This window comes from Gopherus flavomarginatus, chromosome 12 (genome assembly GCF_025201925.1).
Source record: "Gopherus flavomarginatus isolate rGopFla2 chromosome 12, rGopFla2.mat.asm, whole genome shotgun sequence".
NCBI classification, from domain to species: domain Eukaryota; kingdom Metazoa; phylum Chordata; order Testudines; family Testudinidae; genus Gopherus; species Gopherus flavomarginatus.
The window spans coordinates 15,237,619-15,259,506 of NC_066628.1; the positions used below are offsets into that span (position 1 = coordinate 15,237,619).

General features: G+C 44.6%; 2 protein-coding genes and 2 pseudogenes across 2 annotated transcripts in view; 3 read left to right on the plus strand and 1 right to left on the minus strand.

Annotated features, from left to right (window-relative positions):
- LOC127032870 (translation initiation factor IF-2-like) overlaps positions 1–21,888 on the plus strand; it is a 322,179-nt gene that overhangs the window by 17,551 nt on the left and 282,740 nt on the right. The window lies entirely within an intron of this gene.
- Positions 8,891–9,811, plus strand: LOC127032856 (olfactory receptor 14A16-like; annotated as a pseudogene).
- On the plus strand, positions 19,020–19,937 carry LOC127032858 (olfactory receptor 14C36-like; annotated as a pseudogene).
- LOC127033177 (olfactory receptor 6J1-like) lies at positions 21,265–21,822 on the minus strand. Its single transcript, XM_050920974.1, has one exon. The coding sequence runs from the start codon at positions 21,820–21,822 to the stop codon at positions 21,271–21,273; it is 552 nt and encodes a 183-aa protein (XP_050776931.1). The 3' UTR covers positions 21,265–21,270.

Consider the following 21,888-nt stretch of genomic DNA (forward strand, 5'->3'; position numbering starts at 1 on the left):
TCGAGTTATTATACAGGTGTCACCCCACAGGCATACTAGACATCGCCAAAGAGATCTGGGAAAAGGAACCCAATGAGGGGAGAAATATAATAGAACATGTAATACAGATGCAAGACCGGATAACCCGTGTCACCCCTATTGTACGGGAACATTTGGAAAAGGCCCAGGAGGCCCAGAGAACATATTACAATCGCCAGGCAAAGTCTGACAGTTCCAACCAGGGGATTGGGTGATGGTGTTGGTACCCACGGCAGAAAGCAAGATTCTGGCCCAATGGCAGGGGCCCTATGAGGTGGTTGAATCCGAGGGAGAAGTAACTTACAAGGTGCGGCAGCCAGGACGCCAAAACAAGAACATATTTATCATATCAACCTTCTGAAACCCTGGCATGCACAAGAGGCATGCATAAGTGCACAACAAGACCTAACCCACGAAAACAAGCCTTCCAAAGAGGTGAGAGTGTCTCCTGATTTAACACCAGATCAGAAGAATGAGGTGTCTGACATGATCTTCATGGACCAAGATGGGTTCTTGACAAAACCAGGTTGAACAACCGAGACGTATCACCACATCGTCACGAACCCTGGGGCCAGAATAACAATGAGGCCCTATCGGGTGTCAGGGGCCAAAAGGGAGGAAATAAAAGCAGAAGTAAAAAAAATGCTGGAGCTGGGGACCCTCGAAGAATCCCACAGTCAGTGGTCCAGCCCAATCGTGCTGGTGCACAAACCTGATGGCACCACAAGGTTTTGCAATGACTTCCGGTGACTAAATGAAGTATCCCAGTTTGACGCGTACCCCATACCTTGCATAGATGAGCCAGTGGACCATCTGGGGAATGCCCGGTACTTGACTACTCTGGACTTGACAAAGGGGTACTGGCAGATTCCCCTTGCGAAAGACGCAAAGGAAAAGACTGCGTCCTCTACACCAAAGGGTCTTTTTCAATATACTGTCCTCCCTTTTGGACTACATGGGACCCCACCTACTTTCCAGCCCCTCATGGATAAGCTATTACGACCGCATAACAGTTATGCTGCTGCCTACTTGGACGATGCGGTCATTCATACCCCAGACTGGGAAAGTCACCTAGAGAAGGTGGAGGCAGTCCTTGATACCTTCAGGTGAGCTAGCCTTACAGCAAATCCTGCCAAGTGCGCTGTAGGGTTTACGGAGGCCAAATATCTTGGCTACATTGTGGGGAAAGGTCTGGTAAAACCCAAGTGAATAAGTTGGAGGCCATCCAAAATTGGTCGCGAGCATGTCACAAGAAGCAAGTCCGGGCATTCCTAGGTGTAATAGGGTATTACTGACAATGTATCCCCCTCTTTTCCACAAGGGCAAGCCCCCTGACTGACCTAGTAAAAGCCCATGGACCTGATCTGGTAAGGTGGTCTGATGTAGCAGAGGAAGCATTCACAGACCTAAGGACTGCCCTCTGCAGTAACCTTGTACTAATAGCCCCTGATTTCACCAAGGAATTTATCCTGCAGACAGATGCATCGGAAGTAGGGTTGGGGGCCATTCTATCACAGATGGTCGGGGAGGAGGAACACCCAATTCTCTACCTCAGTAGGAAACTCCTTCCGAAGGAACAAAAATATGCAGTGGTGGAGAGAGAGTGCCTTGCCGTAAAATGGGCCATGGAAGCATTGTGCTACTACTTGCTCGGGCACAGATTTGTCCTCGTGACCAACCATGCCCCTCTCCAATGGATGCAGCGGAACAAGGAGTAGAACACAAAGGTGACCAGGAGAGTCTTATCCCTCCAACCTTTCCAGTTCCATGTGCAACACAGAGCAGGGCGCCGTCACGGCAATGCCGATGGCTTGTCACGTGTGCACTGTCTGGCTTCTCAAGCTGTCCAACCCCTTGGTATTGAGCAGGGGGAGGGATATGTGACAGACCCAGGCCAGTGGGGTGCAGGAGTCTGGTAGAGGGCAAATATACTGGTCACTGGGTGAGTAGTTTTCTGTTCCCTGAGTGACCAGAGCAGGGGCTGCACTAGAGTAGTCAGGAACTTACTAGAACCAATTAAGGCAGACAGGCTGATTAGATCACCTGAAGCCAATCAAGGCAGGCTAATCAGGGCACCTGGGTTTAAAAAGGAGCTCACTCCAGTCAGGTGGGAGGGAGGAGCCAGAGGAGAGGAAGTGTGTGTGAGGAGCTGGGAGCAAGAGGCACAAGGAGCTGAGAGTGAGAGGGTGTGCTGCTGAAGTACTACGGAGTACAAGTGTTATCAGACACCAGGAGGAAGGTCCTGTGGTGAGGATAAAGAAGGTGTTTGGAGGAGGCCTTGGGGAAGTAGCCCAGAGAGGTGTAGCTGTCACACAGCTGTTACAAGAGGCACTATAGACAGCTGCAAATCCATAGGGCCCTGGGCTGGAACCCGGCGTAGAGGGCGGGCCCGGGTTCCCCCCAAACCTCCCAACTCCTGATCCACACAGGAGGAGTTGATCCAGACTGTGTGGGAAATCACTGAGGTGAGCAAATCTGCCAATAAGTGCAGGAGCCACCAAGGTAGAGGAGGAATTTTGTCACTATATATATATTATTTATATTATATAAATAATTTTGACTGATAATATTGATATTTATCATTAAGCATTTTTTTATTTTTATCAGTTTAAAATTTCACAGTTACACGAGATTATGAAGGGGGTCAGACAAAAGTTATTTAATGATAGTACATGTAGAGATTCAAAAAGTTAACACTTGAGAACTATGAAAGCACAATGTTTCGACATGACATGAAAATATACAAAGTCAATATCCTTAAATCAAACACACATAAGTTCTCAAACAGCATTTTTCTTAATTTGTCTTGCTGGAAATGTTGATTGTTGAAGGAAATATTTGTTTGCTGGTTTGTGTGTGTGTGTGTGGTGAAATCAACATTTGCCAATATTTACTGATAAAAATCTGATTCTTCTAAGACTACTTATAGAGGTAGCAATAGAAGGAGCATTGCACAGGCAAGACAAGACCATACCAGTGAACTATTAGTTTAGTTTTCCTAAAAGATTAAAGCTGTTGTTTGCATTGTGCATAATTCTCATTCAAATGTTGCACGTAAGTAAAGAATAGTAACCAGAGTGTGTGTGAGTTCTTGGTTTTTTTTTAAATCTTGTAGTCCTTGATCTATATTGTCCTCTCCATTACACCAGTTTTCTGCCACCATAACTCCACTGATTTCAGTGGGGTTACACCACTGCCAAAGTGGTACAATGGGGTGGACAGGCAAAACTCACAATGGAGGAAATTCTGATCTTGGGGATGAAGCCAAAATAACTCCAATGATTTGAGGTTTACTCTGGTGTTATTGAGATCCCAGTTTGGCCCAACCAAACCTTGCTTGATTAAACACTTATAAGTAACTTAAAATTTGGCTCCTAAATAGACTTGTTCCGCATTTTATAACTATAGATCAATACATCAGCTGCCTATATTCCAAACCCAGTTGTCTTCTCTCACATACCTTGGAGAAAGGTAAAAGTGCTACCCAGAAATATGGATCTGGACACAATACATGGTGTGAATATTCCTCTCATTCACAACAGGCACCTGACTTCACAGCATCTCAAAGGTGGTAAGAAAAATAAGGCACCACACTGCTTTGGCCTCACTCTAGGAGAAGGCAGGCCCTGTGCAGATTTTGCGGAGCTGCCAAGTTTTCACCAAAGATAGATAGTAATAATAATATTGAGTATGTTCCAAAGGCAATACAAATAAATACAATTATGTAGGAGAAATGCCATCAGCCCTACACATTCCTCAAATATCACAGTGATGGATATATCTAGTTGAGACAGAAGGTTCAAGACAGTGGGGCAACAGACTATGTACAGGAGTAAAGAGATAGATCATGCAAGTGCCTCAGCACCAAGAAGCCAGCAGATTTCCGATGGGTTCCCATGTTTCCATTTTAGTGCTGGGGAGCTGGTTGTGCGAGGGGTTTGTAGACATCCCCTTCACACTGTGCATTGCCAATTCTCGGCCCAGAGAATTTGTGGAAACTGATGCCATACTCAGTTCTGGTTCCTTGTTTTGTAACATCACTATACACAGTACACCATCTAAACTGGGACATAAAGGTGTTCTGTTTGTGTGTGAGAGCCAGTGAGCATGTGTCTATGATTGTTTTTGTGCTGGGGTAAAGAGTGCGATTGGTGCATTTAGGCTGGTGTGTTAGAGTGAGTGTTCGCATGTTGGATAGTGTATGTGTGCCTGGTTGTGTGAAGTATGAGTGAGCATCATGGTGCATGTGTGTGCATCAGTCTATGGAAGATACTGCATGGATGCTTGTGTGAGTGTTTGCCTGTGTGTTTAAATGGCAAGTGTTGAACACAATAACAGCTACCTTCCTCCTTCCTTATTGCTCATAATCTAGCACATCAAATTCCCCATGATATGCAGGAGGTAAAATCCAAATAGAGCTGGGCGAATAATAGATTTTTCATTTCACTGGCAATTTTGAAAAATCAGAAAAAAAATAATTGTGGGTCAAACTGAAAATGCTATTTTTCCAAATTTCAAGTGAATCAAAAAGTAAAAAAAAAATTGTTTCAGGTTTCATTTTGACAAAATCTAAATATTTTCTTTCAGTGTTGACCGTGTTTCAAAGTAAAATTGAGGAAAAAAAATAAATGAAATGTTTTGTACTGGAAAATCAGAATGTTTCATTCCAAAATGGGAAATTGTTTTATACTTCAACTGACGATGCCACTATTTTTACTTCTGACCAGTGCAAACTTTTGTGGTCCATTTTAGGAATGGACATAAATCTTCTCTCACACTGATAATAATCCTGATTACTTCTATTGATCTACTTTAGTGTTGATGGATTTACTCCACATTTATATCAGTCTAAACTAGGAGCTGAACTTTACTCTGGCAGCTTGATCAACATGCCTATTTTTTAAACTGTTTATTTAGGAAGATTTATAAAGTTTACAAATCCTTGCCATGTATATATCAGAAACAAAACTATCCTTACAACAGCGAACTTTGGTTTAAAGAATCCTGTGGCACCTTATAGACTAACAGACATTAGTCTGGCCTGGGTCTGTCACATATCCCTCCCCCCTGCTCAATACCAAGGAGTTGGACAGCTTGGGAAGCCAGACAGTGCACACGTGACAAGCCATCGGCATTGCCGTGACGGCGCCCTGCTCTGTGTTGCACATGGAACTGGAAAGGTTGGAGGGATAAGACTCTCCTGGTCACCCTTGTGTTCTACTCCTTGTTCCGCTGCATCCATTGGAGAGGGGCATGGTTGGTCACGAGGACAAATCTGTGCCCGAGCAAGTAGTAGCACAATGCTTCCATGGCTATAAGTCTATAAGGTGCACCAGGATTCTTTGCTGCTTTTACAGATCCAGACTAACACGGCTAGCCCTCTGATACTTGGTTTAAAGAGACATCAGACAGGAATATAGTCACCAAATCTTTCTATTTAACAGGATTTTACCATAGTACAGAGTGACATTACTGTATTCACATATTAACAGAACAGGTATGTCTAACAAATGTTCATATGCAAAGCAATTGGCCAGGTGTGCTGGTGTTTTGTTTTGTTTTGTTTTATTTTGCAGGTGAATATACTTTGAGCACTGAATAAGAGGTAACCAAATATCTAAGTATCTATCTGTCCTCTGTCTATTTTGCTGACTATGTAATGGTCCATTTGCAGCAGTTGACAAGAAGTAAGAGGACGGGGAGCGGGGTGAGAGGAGGAAAAAACATGGGGAAATGGTTTTACTTTGTGTAATGACCCATCCACTCCCAGTCTTTATTCAAGCGTAATTTAATGGTGTCCATTTTGCAACTTAATTCCGATTCACCAGTCTCTCGTTGGAGTCTGTTTTTGAAGGGTTTTTTTTGTTGGACTATTGTGACTTTTAGATCTATAATCGAGTGATGAGGAATACAGAAGTGTTCTCTGACTGGTTTTTGAATGTTATAATTCTTCATGTCTGATTGGGGTCCATTTATTCTTTTCCATAAAGACTGTCTGGTTTGGCCAATGTACATGGCAGAAGGACATTGCTGGCACATGATGGCATATATCATATTGGTAGATATCATAACTATTCCAACTACACCAAGTTGTAACAATTATCCTCATTGTAGGGATGACAACTGAGGAATGGAGCAGTGAAGGGACTGAACAAACTCAGAGGTATAGTTGGGATCAGATCTCAGGATACCTTGGACTCTAGCTTTTTATTAAAAAATTATCTGATATGAGAGGCCCATTATATTAGGTAAGACACAGTCTTCGCCCCAGGGACAGGCAAAGGGTGGGAGGGAAAAGACAGCCCCAGGGAAGGACTTTCCCAAGATAACACAGCAGGTCAGCTGCAGGATTAGGAACTGATGACAGATGTCTGGAGTACAGTCCTGTGTGCCCACAGTGTTTGGCCCACAATTTTTCCTCTAGATCCTGCTGCCTCGTTGGAATTGTGATTATTTTAGTTTCTTGAAACTCTTCAGGGAAGTAGATGGCAAGAGAAATTAATTGTTGCCTCTGGGCAGTTGAGGGCTCCAGGCAGTGAGTCCCACAAGTCCTTAGAAAACAGACATGTATAAATCACATTCCTGCAGCACCAGCCTTTTTGACAACAGCACACACCTGCAGAAAGCACAGATCTCAGCGTACTTCCAGCAGCTCAGACTCAGTGCGGTGGGGCAACAGCCTCTCATAGTACAGTGATAAGGGCATTAGATAGAGAGATTGGTAGATAGAGCAGTGTGTATGGGCTCGAGAGAGAGGGGGAAACCAATTGCAGTGTGTAGCTGGAGGAGAAAAGACATCTCAGTCTGGGAAGATTCCACACAGACCAGCGCTGTAAGTTTGCTCTTGCAATTCAATACAGTTAGGAGTTACAGAGTGGCACTTTAAGGATGAAATTGTAAGTGATAGATTTTTTTTTCATAGTTTCACTCTTAGCTCAATTTCGCATGGGAAACTGAGGCAGTCCAAAGAACTTTCCTTAGGAAAGAGAGTGCAGAATATCTGTGCCTCAGTTTCTTCTACTGGGAGTGGGGAAATTGATAAAATTGACACTCATTTTTTAGAATAGATTGACGATTTACATTACAGTAATCCAAAAATTGTGACAAACACTATCAGCTCATTGATACTTTTCTCTCTGTACACATTAGTTTGTTGTTATTGCTCTCTGTCTGTCTGTTTGTACTTTTCTCTCTCAATTAGTTGATTTTATATCTCTATCTGTTAGTTTTTGTTAGTTCTGTGTTTCTCTCATACTGTCTGTATCTATACTTTTCTTTCTTGTGTCTCTCTCTTTGTTGTTCTATCTATCTATCTATCTATCAATTTGTGTCTACTCCTCCCTTTATTGTTACTTCTGTCTATTAAATTGCGGCAAGGGCCGTTGAGTCAAGTGGGTTTGAGTGGTGTGAACTAGGAGCCTGGACTCCGGGGTTCTATACCCAGCTCTGGAAAAAGAGTAGAGTGTAGTGGGTAAGAGTAGCGGCGACAAGAGCCAGACCTCCTGAGTTTCATGTGTGGCTCTGGGCGGAAATTCAGTCCAGGGTGGAGAGGAGAGGAACCAGAACTGGGGGTTCTATTTCTGTCTCATAAGGACTCTGGGACAGGCACCCCTCATAACTTGAAGCTGAGTGGTTAGGGCACTCTGCTGGTTTGTGACAAACTCAGACTCAATTCCTCCCTCTGACTGATGATGAGAAGGGGTTTGAATTCCCGCTTTACAGGAGGGTCCCTGAGCCTCTAGGCTAAGGGCTGTTCTGAAATGAGACAATCTCTGTCTCTCCTGTTGAAGCTGCTCCACTCTGTATTAATAATTAAATAGTCATTGGAGCAGGGACTTGAACTTTTCCAGATAAAAGGTGAGTGACCCAAGTACCACGCTGGAGAATTCTTCTCACTTGCGTTCATTAGCCCAATGACTCTCCATTGTCACTCGCAGCAGTCATTGCTGATGGCAGTGGTGAGTCACTGGGACAGAGACTGAGATACAATCTGATGCAGTTGTTAGAGGAGGGGACTGGGAGTCATGACACGTCACTTTTGTTCCCAGCTCTGGGAGGGAGTTGAGTCTAGTGGGTAGAGCCAGAAGTCCTGGACTGTATTTCCAGCTCCAGGAGGGGTGTTGGATTTACTGAGTTAGTTCAGGGAGCGAACTGGGAGTCAGGACTCCTGGTTTCTCTTCCAAGCTCTGGGAGGGAGTTTAGATGAGTAGTTAGAGAAGCAAGAGGGAACCGGACCATCTTTCTCTTGAAATGAGCATGAAACCCCAGCTAGAAGAAGGGGATGGCGTTTCAGAGGTACTGTCTGTATTCCCGACTCGATTTCACTGTGTAATTGTGACAGGGTTCAATCACTTCCATGCAAGATGCTGCTCCAGTTTAGAGCAGTATAAAGTGGGAGTAATTCCATGGCGTGCAGTGAAATTACCCCACATTTGAAGCAGTGCCCCTGACAGCAGAATCTGGCCAGGGGGACCCCTGATTCTCGTTGGTAAACTGAAATTAGTAACATTTATACAACGTTATCTGAAGTTGCCCACCTCTGGGTGACAGAGGTATACAAATACCTGGAAAGCAATTGTTCCTAATTCTCCTCTCAATCAGCCTTGTGTAAATTAGAAGTAACTGCACTGGAGTCCATTGAGCTGATTCTACTTTCTCTCGCCCCAGTGTAAATCAGGACTAACTCCATTGGAGTCAGTGAGGATGTTTTCTCCATACTCATTCCCATATTACACCAATCCTCACAAACTAAGGGTCTAACTCAAGGAAATTAAGGTGGTTTTTAAAAAAGAAAGTTGTTTTACTGATCTAATCCTGGCCCTCTCTCTTTTCTCTCCCTCCACAGACATCACATGATGTCCTGAGAAAGAAAATGTCCAACCGAACCACCTTGACAGAGTTTCTTCTCCTGGGATTCTCTGAAGTTCAAGAGATGCAGATGTTGCACTTTGTGGTATTTCTAGTGATTTACCTGGCAGCCCTAATGGGGAATCTTCTTATCTTCATGACCATAACCTTTGACCACCACCTTCAAACCCCCATGTACTTCTTCCTGATGAATCTGTCCATTCTAGATCTTGGCTCCATCTCTGTCATTATCCCCAAATCCATGGCCAACTCCCTCATGAACACCAAGTCCATTTCCTATGCTGGATGTGTTGCTCAAGTCTTTTTCCTTGTCTTCTTGGTGGGAGCAGACTTTTCTCTTCTTACCATCATGGCGTATGACTGATATGCCGCCATCTGCCAACCACTGCACTATGAGACAATGATGAACAGCAGAGCTTGTGTCCAAATGGTAGTTGGTGCCTGGATCGGTGGAATTCTCAACTCTTTACTACACACTGGGAACACGTTTGCATTGACCTTCTGTAGAGGCAACATGATGGATCAGTTCTTCTGTGAGATCCCCCAGCTACTGAAGCTCACCTGCTCCAACTCATATCTTAGTGAAGTTGGGGTTCTTGTCTTTAGTTTGTGTTTACTCTTAGGCTGCTTTATTTTTACCACTGTGTCTTATGTTCAGATCTTCAAATCAGTATTGAGAATCCGCCCTGAACAGGGCCAACATAAAGCCCTATCCACCTGCCTTCCTCACCTCACTGTGGTCTCCTTGTTTTTTTGCACTGCTATCTTTGCCTACCTGAAACCCACCTCCAGCTCCCAATCTGGTCTGGATCTTGTGATGGCTGTTCTTTATTCTGTATTGCCACCAATCATTAATCCAATTATCTACAGCATGAGGAACGAATAGATCACAGCTGCCCTGAGGAGACTGACTAGGTGTAGGTAATTCACCAAGAATTAATTTTCTGTCTTTATCTAATAAAAATTTGCTTATGTAGTATTTGTTCATTAATGTAGGTTATTTCCATGACCAAACAGCTTGCACACAACCTGATCTGATTCTGATCTCAGTTGCACCAATGCAAATCCAGATTAACTCCTCTGATGTCACTGCTGCTGGGGTGATTTACACCAGCTGAAAATCTGTCCCAGTTGTGGAGTTAAATGGGTGTAAAGTATGTGAGCAAGTGGAAAGAGACTTTCATTCCGTGCCAAAACAATACCTGTTATACTGCTTGGTCACTTGAACCCATCCCATGGCCAGTGAAAACAATGATGGGAGTTGTCTTCCTTCTGTTTTATAAATCAGGATTGGCTTTACTGGAACCAAAGGAGTCAGACTGGTGTAAGACTGGGGTAGTTGAGAAGACATTTTGGGTAGATCCTCAGCACATCTATGTAGTTCCATTGACTTTGGTGGCACTAAATCAATTTACAGCATCTGTGGATCTGAGCTACTGCCTCCAATGGAGCTGCATATCCATTGCCATCAGCTGGGGAGTGGGTCCATTGTCTTACAAACCACCATTTGTGGCCTAACCACTAGAGGGGGACTAGGAACCAGACTGTGTTAGCCTGGCTCATATGCACATTCGGGTGTGTGAGAGATGGAAAGACTGGCTAGAAATTATGGGGAGTTTTCTATCCACCAGTGGGGCGAGCTTCTGGAGCAGCCTCCCAATAGCAGTTATGGAGGGCAAATGACTGAATTAGTTTTAAGAGCGACCTGGACACATGTCTGAGTGGGATTGTATGACTGGGCTGCTTGTGATGCTGGGGGGAAGGGCTCAGCAACCCTGAGAGTCACTTGTGGCATATGTCTTATGTCCCTAAAAGCTTGTGCTTAGGTGTTCCATCTGGCCACTGGCAGGGGTCAGGAAGGGATTCCTCCTCCCCCAGTGTATTCTGGGAGGTTTTTTTTTTTTTAAATCTCTGAAGCATTTGGGGCTGCCCCAGCTTGAAATGGGACATTGGTTGGGCTGTGCCAGGGCTTTGAGGTGGCAAGGAGACATTATCTCTCTCTCTCTCTTGGTTGCTTGGCTGCCTGATTCTTGCCCACGTGCTCAGGGTCTAACTGATCACTGTCTGAGGGTCAGGAAGCAATTTCCCTCGTATTCAGATTAGCAGGGACCTTGAGGGGTGGGGGTCGCTTTCCTCTGCAGCATGTGCTGGTTGTCACATGCCAGGATTTTCTGGATGTATCTCAATCATTTCCCTGCCATTGCGGGTGCTTCGGGCACTGGTGCCCCTCGGTCTCTTCTCTTGTCTGCCAGTAGCAAAGAACTGTTTAGTCTCCTGAGGGCTGTGACACTTTAGTCTTATTTCAGTTGTTGGGTTTGGTCTGTGGGTGCCGGGTAGTGTTGGCATAGAGTAGGTCAGACTAGATGATCTGCTCGTCCCTTCTGGCCTTGAACTCTGTGACTTTATGGATGTGCAGGGACAAGGGAGAGGAGAAGGGGCCATACAGAGAATAAACTCCAGTAGAGTCCATGGCATTGCATTAGTACAACTGTCTGTGACACCTTGTCTTCCTGGCTGAGGGAGGTGACTCCAGCTCAGATGGAGCCCTTGACCCCTGCAGCTGTGCAGTGTCGCACCCATGGGAACTGTGTGTTATGAGGCCTCTCTGTGCCACACCTGGAGGTAGGAGGCTGTTCCAGTGACTGTTAGACAGCCTGGCTGTTCAGTTCAAGCTGTAGAAACTAGTACTTTGGGCCCTAGATGTCTCTGGTTGAGTCCCCCAGGTGCCAGCCTTGATTAAATGGTGACCCTCACAAACAAGCAAGTGGCCTGAGAACTTCAGGGGACCTTATTCCTGCACTAATCAGAGGCTAATGTTGCCTACCAAGCTACAGAAGAACAGCAGCGGGAGTGAGACAAAAGAGAGGAGGGACTCCTTAGTGAAAAGAGGGGCTGGTTTATTCCTGCATCATCTCAGAGATACCCGTTCCTAGTCCCTCTGCAACCTGGAGACCAAAGATGCATGGTCTTTATCCTGCTTAAATCCATGCTGCAAGATGGAGTTTTGGAGTCACATGGGCAAGTCACATGTCCATGCATGACTCAGAACTTTACCAGCCGATGCCACATTCCCAGGAAAGCTCAGATGTGGATTGGCATCTCTCAGAGTTCATTGTTAACTGAAGTGTTTCTTGATAGGGCTCTTACTGAGAATAGTCTTTTCTCAAGAAGGTGACCAACTGCTTCACTGAGGCTACTTAAAATCAAAGAAATACATAGCCACACTCATAACTTCAAATACAAAAATGATACATGCATGTAATTAGGATGAATATATCCAGTAGATCATAACTGTCGGGGGAAAAAACCACCACCTCAATGATTTGATCAGTCAGCCTGAGGCTCCTTTATTGTTACACAGGTATGCAAACCGGGAGAGCTGGCATATTCCCCTAGCAAGGGGTAAGCTGCTCTGCCCTTACAAATTTCCCTGCACCTTATAAAGCTTAAATCAGTAAATTATCATATCTTGCTTATGTACTAATACAACCTTATTTGGATTATTATATAGCTTACACTGCAAAACACAATTAATATTTTCCTTATATGGCATACATATTGCAATTTTGCAAGCAACTGACTTTTATATTTCCTTGTTGATGTTCTTTGGCCATCACATGGCCCTGACTGTTCAGTTACCCCAATTTGTGGTTACTTTGAGCAAGCTTCACATGATCTCCTGGGATCCTCTTTTGGAGTCCAGTTTCCCCAGTTCCGGCCAGATGGCTTTTGTGCTGACAGACAAGTATTAATTTTACACTGATAAGCAAGCTTTTAACTTTATACAGACAGATAAGTTATTAAGGCAAGTTAGCATAAAGCCAACAAAGCCTTTGTTATAAAACTTACTCAAGCTAAAGGGGAATTCCATTAGAAGTCATTATCGAGTATTATATGATAGGGCAGTATTGAGCTGGTTACCTGATGACCCCTCCTTGGGATCCACCTTATGCATCATATGCAAGTCAAAACAAATATATTCATCTTTAGCAGAACAGATTTCGAGGGGACCCGTTGTCTCTTTTCCAGGTCCTCTTTTGTCAGTGCTGCATACCCCGTTTCCTTATCCTTAAAGCAATTAAACCTTTAACTCCTACAAGTATTAGTTAGCAAAAGACTAAGGCCTCTATGTGGTCCCGTAAAAGTTACATAAACAAGGCTATTAAACTAAGGGTTAACTTAAGAGGGGGGGTTGGTTTCCCTATCATCACCTTTGCAGAGATATGTTACTTGGCACATCTAGCATAAGACATATTCCAGTCATGTCATATTTATACTCATAAGCATATTTCTATAAAGCATTACAGATTGCAACATCACACCAGACATTCTGGTACTTCTGGGAAAGCTGTGGCCCTGCCCCTGCCTACGTGGCCCCTCCCATCAATGTGACCTTGCATGCTTCCCTCATCCGTGATACTGGATAAAACCAAGTCTGGTTTTCTCTCAGTACCAGACAGGGGACAAGCCACATGAAAAGGGGATTATCCAGCTTATAACCAAATGAATTGCCAGCTCCCTTGATCCACCATGCTCACTCCTCTTGAACAGCTTCTGAACAGCTTCTTAGATACCTCCTCTACCAGGAATATGTTCCAACAAACCAGATCTCTTGCATTCTGTCCCAGAGGCACTGATGGTGGATATATTGTCCAACAGTGAACATTGTGGCTCCCTTCTGGAGTAGGGCCTAATGGAGTTAAAGGAGTCTTTGGGAACTTGTGTTCAACTCCTCAGGAGTCTTAGAAAATCGCATCTCTGGTCTTAGACTAACCTCCTGTCCTCTCCCTAGATGTGACACCTCCAGGTTATGTGTCAGACACAATGCCTTGGAGAAGTGCACTTGCTTTATAGGTGAAAAGAAGGATTTAGTTCTCAAGGGTTCTCAGTTAAGGACCAAACTAGCAAGAGATGGAAAACAGGCTGTAGTCTAGAATTTTAAAGGTCCCTAGAGGATCTGGACCCTAGGTCCCATCAATGGAAATTTTTGGAGAATATTCATAGAATTCAAGGTCAGAAGGGACCATTAGCTCACCCAGTCTGAGTCTTCTGATCTCCTATAGATCACAAGCAAGTTACCCCCGTCTTGAAACCAAAAACTAATTTTTCATGAATGCATGTTCCAGAAGAGTATTCAGTCTTGATCTAAAGACATCAAGCGACAGACAATCCAGCACGGGCCTTGGTAAAAGGTGCCAAGGTGAATTGGACATCTTGTCCTATTGAAGGGAATTTTCAAAGCTACTTGGGGAATATGATAGATTTGAAGTTCTGAGCCTTATTGTATTTGTGTCCCGTCATATGGTTTAGCATATGGCACAAGGGATGTTGCTGCTCTTTGATCATATCCTCAGTGGCAGTTGCTGTACTGGGAAGAGAAAAGAAGTCTGAGTGGGGACCTGATAACAGTCTTCAAATGTGTTATGGGCTGTTATAAAGAGGATGGTGATCAGTTGTCCTCCATGTCCACTGAAGATAGGACGAGAAGTAATGGGCTGAATCTGCAGCAAGGGAGATTTAGGTTAGAGTTTAGGAAAAGTTTTCTAACTCTAAGGATAGTTAAACTCTGGAATAGGCTGCCAAGGGAGGGTTTGGAATCCCCATCACTGGATGTTTTTGAAGAAGAGGTTGGACAAGCACCTGTCAGGACTGGCCTATGTTTACTAGGTCCTGCCGCGGCTTCTCAGGGTCCTATTCAGCCCCACATTTCTATGGTTCAGTGATTCCATAATCTACCTACAAAAGACAGAGTTCACTTTTCTCTATCAGGTGGGCTGGCACCAGCCATGGAATCAGCAGAGATATGGGCATGTTCTTCAAAGAGGAGGATTATTTTTCCAGCAATTTAAGGGATTTTCAAAGAGCTAGGCACCCGATTTCCCTTGGATTTCAGTACCTCCCAGCCCAGCATTTCTGTGATTCTATTATCTCTGGTGGATATCAAAGATCATAAGTCAATGAACCCACAGCTTCATACTAGGGTTTCATTGCCCAGTATAGACACCTGCACTTCATCACTTAAGGCCCAGATTTGAAAGATGTTTAGGTGCCTAGTAGGTTTTTCTAAAGGATATAGGTGTCCAAAACTTATTGACCCAGGCATGGTGACCCGCAGTGCAGCAACACCTAACTTTTAGGCACCTAGAAAACTACTGGGACAACAATAGGGTCACACACAGCCTGAGTCAGGCCCCTGGGCTCCCTATAAAATAGATATAGAGAGACAGACACTTAAGAATGGGAGTCACAAAATCCAGTATGCTAAGAGGGGAGATGCCTGAGCTAGCCAATGGGAGATGCCAAGGAGAGGAGTGTGTGCTAGCTCAGAGAGAGATGCCAAAGTCCAGTCAGGGAGGCCCCTGTGTCTACTAGCGATCCATGAACCAGGGGAAAATAGGTGCATGCTCCATCTGGGGCCTGATCTGGTAGTACCCAATACTTGATGACATCAAATGGATATTCCCCTCCAATCAAACATACCTCGCCCTCTCAAATTCCCACCCACCAAAAACATCTGGAACAAAGAAGCAAATCAACCAACCAACAAAATACAGTACATCCTCCCTATAACCAACCCATGGGGATCCAAGCCATTTGTTAAAGCCACGGGTCCATTATAGCAAAAGAGCCCTGCCACCAGGGGCAGCAGCTGACACGTTGAGACCCATGGCCATAGCGGAGGCTGACAGCTCTTCCAGCCCTGGGTCAGTAATGGGGCCAGAGAGCTCCTCTGGCCTTGGGGCTGCAGCAGGGGCAGAATGTTTACTTTCCACTCTGAGAAAAGGAGAAGAGACAGAGACACCAGGTGTGACTTTGATATGGTAACTGTTTTTATGTGGAAAGTGCTCTGATACTATGGTGATGGGTGGCAGTAAAAAAGCCTCAGACTGATTGATCGATCAGTAGATGGAGAGGTATGTATAGGGATGGATGGATAGCTAGACATGATAAGTTCATAGAGGATAGATCCATCAATTGCTAGTAACCAAGAGTATCAGGGATGCAACCCTGTGTTCTGGGTCTTATAATTCTTGATGTGTGATTGGGGTCCATTTATTCTTTTACGTAGAGACTGTCCGATTTGGCCAAAGTACATGGCAGAGGGGCATTGCTGGTACATGATGGCATATATCACATTGGTAGATGTTGTAACTATTCCAAGTATTACAGCTACTCCAAGTTGTAACTCTTATCCCCATTTTAGGGATGAGAACTGAGGAATGGAGCAGTGAAGGGACTGAACAGAGTCAGAGAAACAGTTGGGATCAGATCTCAGGACACCTTGGACATAGCTTTTTAATAATTAATTAATTAATTAATTAATTAATTGTCTGATAGTTGAACCTGATATGAGAGGCCCATTGTATTAGGTAAGACACAGTCTCCATCCCAGGGACAGGCAAAGGGTGGGAGGGAAAAGACAGTCCCAGGGAAGGACTTTACCAAGGTAACACAGCAGGTCAGCAGCAGGGTGACAAATTTATGACAGTCATCTGGAGTAGAGTCCTGTGTTCCCGCAGTGTTTGCCTCACAACCTTTCCTCTAGACCCTGCTGCCTCATTGGAATTGTCGTTATTTTAGTTTCTGGAAACTCTTCGGGGAAGTAGAGGACAAGAGAAATTAATTGTTGCCTCTGGGCTGTTGAGGGCTCCAGGCAGTGAGTCTCACAAGCCATTAGAAAACAGATATGGATAAATCACCTTCCTGCAGCACCAGCCTTTTTGACACACAGCTCATCTGCAGACAGCACAGACCTCAGTGTATTTCCAACAGCTCAGCCTCAATGCGGTGGGGGAACGGCCTCTCATAGTACAGTGATAAGATCATTAGATAGAGAGATTGGCCAATAGAGCAGTGTGTATGGGGCTACAGAGAGAGGGGGATACCAATTGCAGTCTGTAGCTGGAGGAGAAAAGACATCTCAGTCTGGGAGGATTCCACACCATAAGTTTGCTCTTGCAATTAAATATATTTGTGAGTTACACAGTGGCACTGTAAGGATGAAATTGTAAGTGACAACAGATTTTTTTTTTCATAGTTTCACTCTTAGCTCAATTTGGGCATGGGAAACTGAGACAGTCCAAAGAATTTACTTTTCAGAAAGAGAGGGTAGAATATCTGTGCCTAAGTTTCCTTCTATTGGAAGTGGGGAAATTGATGAAATTGACACACATTTTTTTAGAATGGACTAAGGAGTTTACATTAAACTAGTCCAAAAATTGTGACAAACACTATCAGCTCATTGATACTTTTCTCTCTGAATATATTAGTTTGTTGTTATTGCTGTCTGTCTGTCTGTTTGTACTTTTCTCTCTCAATTAGTTTGTTTTTACTTCTGTTAGTTTTTGTTAGTTCTGTATTTCTCTCGCACTCTCTGTATCTGTTCCTTTCTTAATTTTGTCTCTCTATTAGTTTGTTAATCTATCTATCTATCATCAATTTGTGTCTAGTTCTCAGTTTATTGTTAATTCTGTCTATTAAAAGGCTGCAAGGGCAGTTGAGTCAAGTGGGTTAGAGTAATGGTGACTAGGAGCCAGGACGCTTGGGTTCTATCCCCAGCTCTGGAAAGGGATTGGGGTCTAGTGGGTATGATAAGCAGGGACTGAGAGCCAGGCCTCCTGAGTTTTATTTGTGGCTCTGGGTGGAAATTCAGTCCAGTGTGTAGAGGAAAGGAACTAGATCTAGGGGTTCAATTTTTGTCTCTCATAAGGACTCTGGGAGGGGTATCCCTCACAACTTGAAGCTGAGTGGTTAGGGCACTCTGCTGGCTTGTGACAAACTCAGGTTCAATCCCTCCATCTGACTGATGAGGAGAAGGGGTTTGAATTCCCACTTTACAGGAGGGTACCTGAGCCACTAGACCAGGGGTAGGCAACCTACGGCATGCGTGCCGAAGGTGGCACGCAAACTGATTTTCAGGGCTTCCTGGCCACCGGTCCAGGGGGCTCTGCATTTTAATTTAATTTTAAATGAAGCTTCTTAAAAATTTTAAAACCCTTATTTACTTTACATACAACAATAGTTTAGTTTTATACTATTGACTTATAGAAAGAGACCTTCTAAAAACGTTAAAATGTATTACTGGCATGCAAAACCTTAAATTAGAGTGAATAAATGAAGACTCAGCACAGCACTTCTGAAAGGCTGCTGACCCCTGCGCTAGGTAATGGTCCGTTATGAAATGAGACTGTCTTAGTCTCTCCTGTTGAAGCTGCTCCACTTTTTATGAATAATTAGTCACTGGAGCAGGGACTTGAACTCTTCCAGACAACAGGTGAGTGCCCCAATTACCACGCTGGAGAATCATTCTCACTTGCGTTCATTAGCCCAATGACTCTCCATTGTCACTTGCAGCAGTCATTCCTGATGGCAATGGAGAGTCACTGGGACAGAGGATGAGATACAGTCTGATGAAGTCGTTAGAGGAGGGGACTGGGAGTCATGACACGTCACTATTGTTCCCAGCTCTGGGAGGGAGTTGAGTCCGGTGGGTAGAGCCAGAACTCCTGGCCTGTATTTTCAGCTCCGGGAGGAGTGTTGGATTTACTGGGTTAGTACAGGGGGCGAACTGGGAGTCAGCACTCCTGGGTTCTCTTCTAAGCTCTGGGAGGGAGTTGAGTTGAGTGGGTAGAAAAGCAGAAGGGAACCAGAACGTCTGTCTCTCACAGCGAGCTTGGAAATCTGGCTAGAATGGGGGATGGAGCATCAGAGTTCCTAACTCGAGTTTACCATGTAATTATGACTGGGTTGGGTCACCTCCATGTGAGATGCTGCTCCAGTTTAGAGCAGTATAAAGTGGGAATAATTCCATGGCATGCAGTGAAATTACCCACATTTGCAGCAGTGCCCCTGACAGCAGAATATGGGCAGCCAGACCCTCAATTCCCCACGATAAACTGAGGGTAGTAACATTTATACACTGTTATCCAGAGTTCGCCTACCTTTTGGTGACAGAGGTATACAAATACCTTGAAAACAATTATTCCTAATTCTCCTCTCCATCACCCTGCTGTAAATTAGGAGTAACTCCACTGGAGTCCATTGAGTTGATTCTACTTTCTCTCACCCCAGTGTAAATCAGGAGTAACTCCACTGCAGTCAGTGGGGCAGTTTTCCCCAACCTGAGAAAGAAAATGTCCAACTGAACCCGCGTGACTGAGTTCCTTCTGGGATTCTCTGAAGTTTGGAAGCTGCAGATTTTGCACTTTGTGGTGTTTCTAGTGATTTACCTGACAGCCCTGGTGGGGAATCTTTTCATCTTCATGGTTATAGTCTTCGACTACAACCTTCACATCCCCATGTACTTCTTCCTGATGAATCTGTCCATCGCTGACCTTGGCTCCATTTCTGTCACCATCCTCAAATCCACAGATAATTCCCTCACGAACACCAAGTCCATTTCCTGTGCTGGATGTGTTACTCACGTCTTTTTCCTCCTCTTTTTGCTGGTAGCAGATTATTCTCTTCTTACTGTCATGGCGTATGACTGATATGTCGCCACCTGCCAACCACTGCACTATGAGACAATGATGAACAGCAGAGCTTGTGTCCAAATGGCAGCTGGTGCCTGCATCAGTGGGATTCTCTACTCTGTGCTACACACTGGTAACATGTTTGCATTGACCTTCTGTGAAGGCAACATGGTGGATGAGTTTTTCTGTGAAATCCCCCAGCAACTCAAGCTCACCTGCTCTGACTCATATATGAGTGAAGTTGGGCTTATTGCCTTTAGTATATGTTTAGTCTTAGGCTGCTTTATTTTTATCATTGTGTCGTATGTTCAGATCTTCAAATCAGTGTTGAGAATCCCCCCTGAATAGGGCCGGCATAAAGCCTTCTCCACCTGCCTTCCTCACCTCACTGTGGTCTCCTTGCTTGTTTGCACTGGCATCTTTGCCTACCTAAGACCCACCTCCAGCTCCTCATCTGCTCTGGATCTTGTGATGGCTGTTCTTTATTCTGTATTGCCACCAATCATGAATCCAATTATCTACAACATGAGGAACGAGGAGATCAAAGCTGCCCTGAGGAGACTGACTGGGTTTAGGTAATTCACCAAGAACTAATTTTCTGTCTTTATCTAATAAAAGTTTGCTTGTGTAGTATTTGTTCATTAATGTAGGTTATTTCCATGACCAAATAGCTTGCATGCAACTGGGTCTGATTCTGATCTCAGTTGCAACAATGCAAATCCAGATTAACTCCGCTGATATCACTGCTGCTGGGGTGACTTTCACCAGTAGAAAATCTGGTCCAGTAGTGGAGTTAAATGTTTGTAAATTGTGCGCGCAAAAGGAATCAGACTTTCATTCTGTGCGAAAACAATACCCATTACACTGCTTGTCTACTAGCACGTGTTCCATGGCTAGTGAAAACAATGACTGGAGATGTGCTTGTGAGTATAGATTAGGAGTGGCTTCATTGGAACCTGAGGAGTCAGACTGGTGTAACACTGGGGTAGGTGAGAGAAGACATTTGGGGGTAGATCCTCAACACATCCGTGTAATTCCATTGACTTTGATGTACATAAATCAATTTGCAGCATCTGTGGATATGAGCTACTGCTTCCAATGGAGCTGTACATCCATTGCCACCAGCTGGCGACTGGGTCCACTGTCTTATAAACCACCATTTGTGGCTTAACCATTAAAAGGGGACAAAGAACCAGACTGTGTCAGCTGGCTTACATGTATATTTGGTCATGTGAGTGATGGACAGACTGGCTAGAAATTACAGAGAGGTTTCTATCCACCAGTGGGGTGAGGTTTTGGAGCAGCCGCCAAATAGAAGTTGTGGGGGGCAAGTGACCAAATTCATTTTAAGAGAGAGATGGAGACATGCCTGAGTGAGATTGTATGACGGGCTGCTTGTGATGGTGGAGGGTAGGGCTCAGCAACACTGGGTTCCACTTCCAGCGTATGTCTTATCAGGAAGGGATTCTTCCCACCTCCCCAGTGTATTCTGGGAGGGTTTTTTTTTTAATCTCTGAGGCATTGGGTGTGATGTGCCAGGGCTCTGAGGTGGCACTGAGCCATTTTCTCTCTCTCTTGGGTGTTTGGCTGGCTGGTTCTTGCCAACATAATCAGCGTCTAACTGATCATCATGTGGTGGTCAGGAAGGAATTTTCCCCCCTGTCAGATTGGCAGGGACCTCGGGGGGTGTTCGCTTTCTTCTCCAACATGTGGTGCGGATAAACTGCCATGATTTTATGGGTGTATCTCAATCACTTCCCTGCCATTGACAGATGCTGCTATGTTTTTAACTGAGTTAAACAATCTGCCAATGGCTTGGGAAAATGTTGCCCAACTCTGCCCTCAACTAGGTTGGCCACTGATGCATTCCTAGAATACCGGACATTCTGGTACTTCTGGGAAAGCTGTGGCCCTATCCACCAGTGTGACCTTGCATGCCTCCAAAGTCTGTGATACTGGACAAAACCACATCTGGTTTTCTCTCAGTACCAGACAGGGGACAAGCCCACAAAGAGGGGACTTGCGAGGGCCTGACATAGATGAAGATGGAGGTGCTGTAGCCAATGGTGACCACAGTGAAATGAGATGCACAGGTGGAGAAAGCTTTCTCTCTGCCCTTGTCAGAAGGGATATGGATGATGGTGCAGATAATATACATGTAGGAGATAACCATCAGCAGCAGGGAGCCTAGCAATACAGACAGCGAGATGATGAAGTCGATGAATTCCACCAACCGGATGACGGCACAGGAGAGGTATAACAAGTGGGCATGGTAGCAGAAGAAATGGTTGATGATGTTGGGGCCACAGCAGGGCAATTCAAGTTTGATCATGGTAGGGACCAAGATGGAGAAGAATCCCCGCATCCATGATCCCGTCACCAACCAGATGCAGACATTTCTATTCATGACGGTGCTATAGTTCAGAGGGTAACATATGGCCACGTATTGTTCGCAGGACATCATGGCCAACCAGACATTCTCTAAAATGCCCAGCAGGAAATAGAAGTAAGACTGAGCCAGGCAGCCATA

Excerpts from the sequence above, each read along its gene's own strand:
- LOC127033177 (XM_050920974.1), bottom strand. The coding sequence starts at position 21,822 with ATGATGTCCTGCGAACAATACGTGGCCATATGTTACCCTCTGAACTAT.